The sequence below is a fragment of the Buceros rhinoceros genome, unplaced genomic scaffold (assembly GCF_000710305.1).
Source record: "Buceros rhinoceros silvestris isolate BGI_N320 unplaced genomic scaffold, ASM71030v1 scaffold47394, whole genome shotgun sequence".
NCBI classification, from domain to species: Eukaryota; Metazoa; Chordata; class Aves; order Bucerotiformes; family Bucerotidae; genus Buceros; species Buceros rhinoceros.
Window position 1 is genome coordinate 1 of NW_010408498.1, and position 7,794 is coordinate 7,794.

Genomic DNA, 7,794 nt, shown 5'->3' on the forward strand with positions numbered 1-7,794 from the left:
CCTGAGGGCCAGCAGAGAGCTGCCACCAGCACAAGCCTTCCTGAGCATCCTCATGCAAGTTTTTTTTCCCCTCCTTTTCTTGTTTTACATTTTACAACAAACCCCTTTTTGAATAAACCTTTCCTGCTCATACAATTGCTGTCCTTTATTTTTCTAGCTATTAGCTACCTGCTGGAAGCAGAACTCCTTGTGCCATCCTGCTTGCTTGCCAATGCCTTTGAAGATTCTTCTATTGCAATCTAGGCTCCTAATCAAAATTTCTATATACTTTGGAGATTAAAAAACAGCATGTTGCTGCTGCTAAGATCCCTGCTTAGGTATTTTCGTCATAAACCAACGACATGGTGATTGCAGGGCACTTACACGACAGTGAGGCCGATGCCACCTGAAGCTCAAGATTTGGTGTGGCCACCACCTGCAACTCCAAATTGGTGTGAGGCGTTTACCCAGAGCTTGTATGTCTAAGAGAGTTGCCTCCACTGACAAGGGACACCTCAGAAAACGCAGCCCACAGCCATTCAGGGTGCTGCATCTTGAGGGGGTTGGATTGAGGGGTTGGTAAATGGTATCTGGGTTGTGGACATGTCCCCTATGGAAGAATCAACGTGGACCCAGTGATGCCCATGGGTTTGCAGCTGGCAAACACCTTCCTGGGAGTTGCTAACAGTGGAAATTAAGTAATAAGGCTTTTAAATTCATGCATTTTGTCAAGCTGATAGAGGGGAGGAGGCTGGAGGAGAAGGCAGGAGCTGCAAGATTTGTCCTCCTTGCAATGTACAGGATGTCTCCCTCCTGCCCTTCCCATTGGCACGCACATGTTGGCGGGTGCTAGATGTCTGTGGCCCATCATTTCATCCCCAAATCTATGGGGCAGAGGGGAGAAGAGACACTTTCCAGCTTGAGGAGGGCTGAAGGTGGAGGATGTGGGGTGGCCCTACACTGGCCTCAGTGGCGAGGCAAGGCGCAGAGCTGGAAGGGCTTGGGACAGCGTGTGAGGCTGAGTGTGAAGGCGAAGGTCAGCGTGGCATCCGCTGGTGCACAGAAGGTGAACTTCTGGAGGAGGGCTGTGAAGAAGATGAAGAGCTCGGTCCTGGCGAGCTGCTCCCCAGGACAAGCCCTCTTGCCTGAAAAGGAGCAAAAACAGCCCGATGGAGTCCCCAGCGAGCATCAACTGCCTCTCAGGCTCCTCCTGTGCGTGCTGCCTTGCACAGGCTGCGGAGCTTTTCTTCCTCGAAAGGTTAGGTGGCAATGTTCACCCACACATTTTGCAGAAACCTTTCCCAGAAGTTTACTGCTGAACAAACTGCGATGGCTGTTCAACTAGATGAGAAAGGGAAACTCGGGAAAAAAAAAAAAGAAAAAGAAAAAAGCAGCTTGTGCAAGAGAGAAAAAAACTTGGTTTCTTGTTCATCCTGTGATAACAAATGGATTTCCCTCCCGCTCTGAGCAGTCAGTGTTAACTGTTACTGGGATTTCACTGCGGGAATGGGCTGAAAGCTGGACAAGGAGCAGAACCCCTACTCTGGAGTGTGTGCCTTGGGGAAAAAACCAAAAAGGATTGCAAAAAGGAACCCACCTCCCCATCCATCATCCTACCTGCAGAGAAGGGCAGAAAAGCCTCCCGCCTCCTGTACTGGCCGTTTTCCAGGAAATGTTCAGGATTAAAGGTGTCTGGAGTCTCCCACACGTTTTTGTCGAACATTATGGAAGTCAGGCTGGTCATCAGGGTGGTGCCCTGCAAGAGGTGGAGAATATTGGCAGTTGCGTGACAGAGAAGAGCCGACGTGTTGTCAGACTAGTTTATTATTAGCTCAGTTCCACACACAATATAAACCACAGGTTTTTTTAAGGGCGAAATGTTTTTTCCTAAGGTATGTAAGAAAATAAGGGTGAAAAGCTACAGGATTGTTCACTTCTGGGTGCTTCTATATATCTCCATCATGTTGATCCATACCTTGTGCTGCTGCCACTGGTGATGTTCCTATAAATCAACTTTAAATTGGTAGCGCCATGTTCCCACAGGAATTGGAAGCACTTCAATCAATCTGCTTTCTCGTGTGGGGTTTTTGTTAAACCTGATCTAGTTTATTTCCACATCCTCCATCCCAGAAAGAAGAATGTGCGAATCAGTGTGGAGCAAAATGGCGCAATTTGTTATTTTTAATTTTCCTTGATGCCACCAGTTGTATATGTGGAAGAGACTAGTTATGTCTAAATGTCCTGTTGGTTTCATAACGGCAGAACTGTGTGTACACATCAATACCTACCCCTGGCTTTTATCAGGTGCTGCCCTTAATAGATGGTCTTTAATATTCTGTGGAATTAGCAAACCCAAACAGTTTGCTTTCTCGGTTCTCCAGTCCCATAAAGCGTGGAGGGCACCATTCACCAAATTTAAGAGATAAACCTTTAAAAGTTGAAAATTATGGCCAACACCATGGGATTTCATTCTCTCTTCCATAAGGACATGAGACCCGTAACAGCCTAATAGCACCCGTTAGGAGGGCTTGTGTTTTCTAGAAAACTGTGGTATCTCCACAGGGTCCTGCTGGCTGGCTCCCCTCCAGGTAAGATGTGGGACTTGGGCCATAAAGACCCCACTCTGCTGGGATGAGGGAAAGGCTGGTTGTCTCCACGTACTTTGGGCAGGTGGAAGCCAGCCAGGGTGGTGTCGCTGGTAGACATCCTGGGCACCCCCAGTGGCACAATGTTGCCCATCCGCAGGACCTCGCTCAGCACCGCACTGGTGTACGGCATGTTCTCCTTGTCGGCCATCATGGGCTGGCGGGACTGGCCGATCACCATGTCGATTTCGAGCTGCACTTTCTCTACAGAAACAAAAAAAGATTAAAAGATGTGTGTTCAAAAGGCTCCCAAGAAGAAACCTGTAGCACGGGCAGGTCCAACAGGTGGTAGAGCTGGAACTTACTCTGTTGAACGAGTTTCACTTATCTAGTTTTGGGCTAAATGAAGGACCCACTAGTGTCCCTACCCTGAATGTGGGGGTACGTGGCCATGTAGAGCAGGGCCCAGCGGATGGCGGTTGCCGTTGTCTCAGTCCCAGTTAAGAAGAGGTCCAGGGTGGTGCACAGCAGGTTTTCCTCATGGAAATAGGAGCTGGAGTCACCCTTAAACTTGGGGAAAAAACACAGCCATGAAAACTCTTATTAAGGAGAGGATGCTTTCAAAAACCCAAACCCACCCGTGCATAACTCAAGTCCTGCTGTTGTCCACCACCCCTGGGCCAGGAGATTTCTAGCCTGTACTTTCATTGCATTTCGTGCCCTACGGACTGTTTTGAAAGACACCCTGTTTGCTGTAGGGTGACTCCTGAAAGCAGGTAGCATTGTTAAATGTGAAGTTTCACAATAGCAAACGCAGGCCTGCGAGCTCTCCTGGAAATGCGAACACGCTCCCTGAGAGTCCTCCTACGCTATGTGACAGAATGAAAAATGGAAGACGATGAAGTGTAAATACTTTCAAATGAAAAGAAAAAAGAAATCTGTGTGTTTTCCAAGTGAACAGGCTCCTGCTGTTGCTAAAAAGAAGTTTGATGTGGAAGAGGTAGGAAGGAGAAGGCAACACAGGAGGCATGAGTTCCTCCAACAAAACAGCCTTGAGTCTTGTCTGCTCATTTGATGGGTTAAGCTTCAGGTGGCTTCAGGTATTTCCCTCCTACCTTTTCTATTTCCTTCAGGTAAGAGTCAATATAATCTCCTGCCTCGAACTGGTCCAAATCCTCCTTGTGCTTTGCAATCGCTCCTTTCACAAAATGCTCAAGTTTCTCCCAGTGCTTGAAGATTTTCCTGAAGGGTCCCGGCAGCCATCTCATGACCAAAGGAAAAGCGTTATACAACTGGTGAGAAATCAAACAGAGCATAAGAGCGTTTCTTGAGTTTTGTCATAAATCAAAGTTATTGGAGAAACTGGTTGGGAAAGGGGTAGGGGAAAAGACGGGCATTTCCGCAGAATGCTACTAATCAGCTTTTCTTTTTGTAGAATCAGAGATAGTCTTAAGATTTTTCCATCGTTCTTTGGTTATGTCAGGCATGAGATTGGTTTTACAATCCTGTAGTGATTTTCTCCATGTGCCTCGATAATTTGAACTTACTTCCTTGCTTTCCTGTATAAACTCAGTCTAATGTGAAACAATACTTACGGTCATTTCCCCTGTAACATGACTTTTCTACAGGGAAAAGCAGAGTATGTCAGTGCGTTAGAAACTCCAGTTTTGGAGCACTTAAGTCCAGCTGAAGCTGGAAAAGCATCCAAATGACTCTACCTGGCCCCAGAAACTTCCGAGGAGCAGCAACGTTTCAGCCAGCGAGTGCAGTAGTTCCTGGAAACGATTGTCGTGGTAATCAAAGCGGTTCCCAAAAGTTATGGAGCAGATGATGTTTGAAACAGCACTATTAATTTTGTAATGAGGGTCAAATGGTTGTCCTGGGGGAAACAAAACAAAAGGCAGCTTTCTTTTTTGTCTCTAAAATCTCTGTCAAAACTATGTTCTCTACCAGATCCACAGTTACGATGTTAGGGTGAGACCTTACCTACTTTTCACCCATGGCAATGCTAAGGCTTCACCCCATGTCCTGGTGTCCTCACCAACGCCAGCATCCCACCGGAGGTTGTGCTTTGTGTGCCATCACATGTGCCCTGTCTCCAAGGACATCCCTGCCTGTCTCCAGCCCAGGCTGCTGGCACATGCTGATGTTAGCACTGAGCTGCCGAAGCAGGCTTTGAACCATTTGACAGGGGAAGCAAGCAGGAGCATGCCACACTATGGCTGTCAGGTTGGCACACTCCGACATGGCTTTGGTGCCAACTTTAACCACCAGGAGAGGGTCCCTCAAAGCTTAGCCCAGGGCAGGGAGCTCAGGACTAACCACACTGCAAAAATTGCCATTGTACTGCCCTTTAACTGTCCACCACAAAGAAATCAAGTGAGATGGAGGAGAGAGGGGAAGGGGAGAGGCAGGGGACTGCAAGTCTCTGCACCCACTTGTAAAATCCAGCGATAGCTGGGTAGAAGCAATAGAGGCAATGCACACCAGCTCCTGTAAGAGCCAAGTGTGGTGTGACGTTCATCACATCTGCATTCCTCGGGAGAGCTATTGAGCAGGGAGCATCATCTCCTAGGACACAGTTTGGCAGCCTGGAGAGCTACTTGCCGTGATATGAGACTCTAACACCAGTAAGGAGCCCAGTGCAGCCCTGAGCTGCTGTTGGTATGCTGGGGGAGCATCACTTTGAAATGCAAGGCACTCTGCACGGAACCGCTGATCTCTTAGTAATTAAACTGGGCTGGTGCTCAGATATTAGAGTGATGGACATGATCACTATTTGTCATTACTAATGGGAAGAAAGGCCCAAACCAGCAGCTTAATTAGTTTATTGATTAGGACTATAAAGGACTATAATCAATTGGCAACACAAAGTATTTGGCCTGTTCCGTGCAACAGCAATTAAAATGGAGCAAGTTCAGTATATAATTTCACAATTCCTATTTAGATCTTTCTTGTTTACTATATATAGCTCCATAGAATTAGCTAAAACCCATCTGCTTCTATTTAAAGCTGAAGTGCAACATCACCCATATACCAACATACAAATTATTCTTACTAATATCGCTCTGGCAGTTCTTAAAAGCTGGACCATAAAAGAGGAAGGCACACGCTTCATCTGTGTGCGATACAAAAGGAAAGCCTGACTAAACAAGTTTTAAAATACTTTGCAAAACCAAGGACAAGCAGAGGTTAACTAAGCCTCTGAGCATATGTGCCGGATAGCAGGATCGCTGCACTTATTCCTTTGCAGAGATCAGGAGGGACTTTCTTAGACATATACAAATACAAGTTTTAATAAATACCTGTTTGCTTAATACTAATAAGGAAGTACTATAATAGTAGAACTGGGATCTAAAATAAGTGCTAAAAAGTGCAGTCCAGAAGTGTAAGATAGAGAGTGGAGATACTGAACAGTGCTTTGCATGTTAGATGCTGCCTCGGAGTAAGAATTTTACTTCTCATCGTCCATTTAGCTAGAAGCTTTGGGCACAGTGTTGCACCTTAACCACCCACCTTTCTCCTCCTCAATCGTCTCCACAAGGTACCGGCTCTCCTCTTGCACTTTTTCCTCAAAACTCACAGAGATGCTTTTCAGTGTTGCTGAAGCAAACTTTCTCTGTTGTCTCCATATGTGCCCATTTGATGATATGAGCCCTGCAGGCAGAAAATACAAGGGAATAAACCTCACTCTGGGTCATGCAGTCGTGATAGGATTCAGAAAGGGCCGTTCACCTTGAACAAAAGCCCCAAACCAAAGCAAAAATATCCCATAGATGTGAAAGAACTACAGCTTTGCCTGGGAATTAAAATTCAAGAGTAATTGGCTTATGCGGAAGATCTAGCTTTATGGATTTGCTTTAATCTGCTACTTTGTCACTTTGTGTGGGAAAAAAAGGTGTAAGTCGAAATACTATAAGTACTATCACATTGTTGGCAGAGCTGCAGACAGGAGCGCCACACCCCGTCTCTGGAACTACATGCAACTGGGGGAGAAGGAAAAATTAAAACCAGGGGTGGGGGGAAGATCTTCAAGTGTATCGATCGCTGGGCAGCTTGCATTTATTTCTCTGCTTTCATCAAGAGCTGACTTAGATCCCATCATCACCCGTAAATCCTGCAGAGATTAAAACGTACACCTATGGGATTATTAGACTGAAGAATTAAGTTCTTGCCTTCCTCTGTGCAAGCTCTTATGGGTATAGTCAGCAAGGGTTGACTTCGACCTGTTTCCTTCACTCTAATTGTTATCATTGCAAACAGCTGAAGAATTTGTACCAAAATCCTGCTTACCAAAGCCTCTGAAGATTTCTTGGAGAAGTGGGATATTTGGCCGATCAGCAAATATTTCAGCCTGGTGGACAAGAGCTTCTCTCACCATCTGGTACCCGTTGACTACCACAAAGGTCAGGCTTCCAAACTGCACGCTGAAGATGTTCCCATAGCGACCGGTAAGCTGGAAGAAAGTTCATTGCCCCCTGAGAGCAAGAAGATGGAGATTTTCAAAGCTCACCTGGACCAGACCTCGAGCAATGGCAGCTATCTGTGAATTGAGTCTTGCCTGGAGCAAGGGGGCTTAAGAAAAACCCAAACCCAAGTCCACAGGTGCCACCCAATCTAGACTATTCCATGAAGGCTGGAGATGGCATAAAACATGCGGGAGAGCCGTAGTGTGGGAGAGACGGTTTGCTTGTATTTCTCAGCAGGTATGACCTGGGTTTCACCAGGCGATTGTATTGATTCAACTTCTAACAAGGACATTGCTCCCTTTGTAACCGATGGGCATCTGCTCCATCCCTCTTCTTCACAGGTAGGGTACAAGAGGCAAACACACCAGCTGGGCCACCATACCCAGGCTCTTGCTGCTGAGGGCAAAGCACAACAAATAATCCCTTTCATCAGCTTTGTGTCTGAAGCAGTGTGGTTTTTTGCTCAGGCTCTCCATGTTAGAGAGTGGCTCCAACTGCTGATGGCCGGTAACCTACTGCTCATTTTAGGCCTGAAGACATTTATTGCTAAGTGATAGCCATGGTGTTTCCTTGCAAGGACTTTGCTAGCTGTCATGTCTCCTGTGCAGCATTCAATTCCTCTGATGTATAAGGGCAAAGGGTGATCATATTGTCTCTCCGCCCCCACTCTGCCAAGGAGCTCTGGCCATCCTCTTAGTATGATTCTCCATGAAAGGACACATATGGTCACCCTGAAGTACTGTTGTGAGTCGTGAAACCAG

At 46.5% G+C, this 7,794-nt stretch overlaps 1 protein-coding gene across 1 annotated transcript; it reads right to left on the reverse strand.

Moving 5' to 3' along the window:
* Nucleotides 1-945: 945 nt before the first annotated feature.
* LOC104488759 (cytochrome P450 2J2) lies at nucleotides 946-7,020 on the reverse strand (the record flags this gene model as incomplete). Its single annotated transcript, XM_010134868.1, has 8 exons — nucleotides 946-1,124; nucleotides 1,597-1,735; nucleotides 2,641-2,828; nucleotides 2,993-3,134; nucleotides 3,680-3,856; nucleotides 4,283-4,443; nucleotides 6,081-6,221; nucleotides 6,858-7,020. Coding segments are annotated over 8 exons (1,290 nt in total), but the record flags the coding sequence as incomplete, so codon positions are not given.
* Between the last annotated feature and the right edge of the window lie 774 nt (nucleotides 7,021-7,794).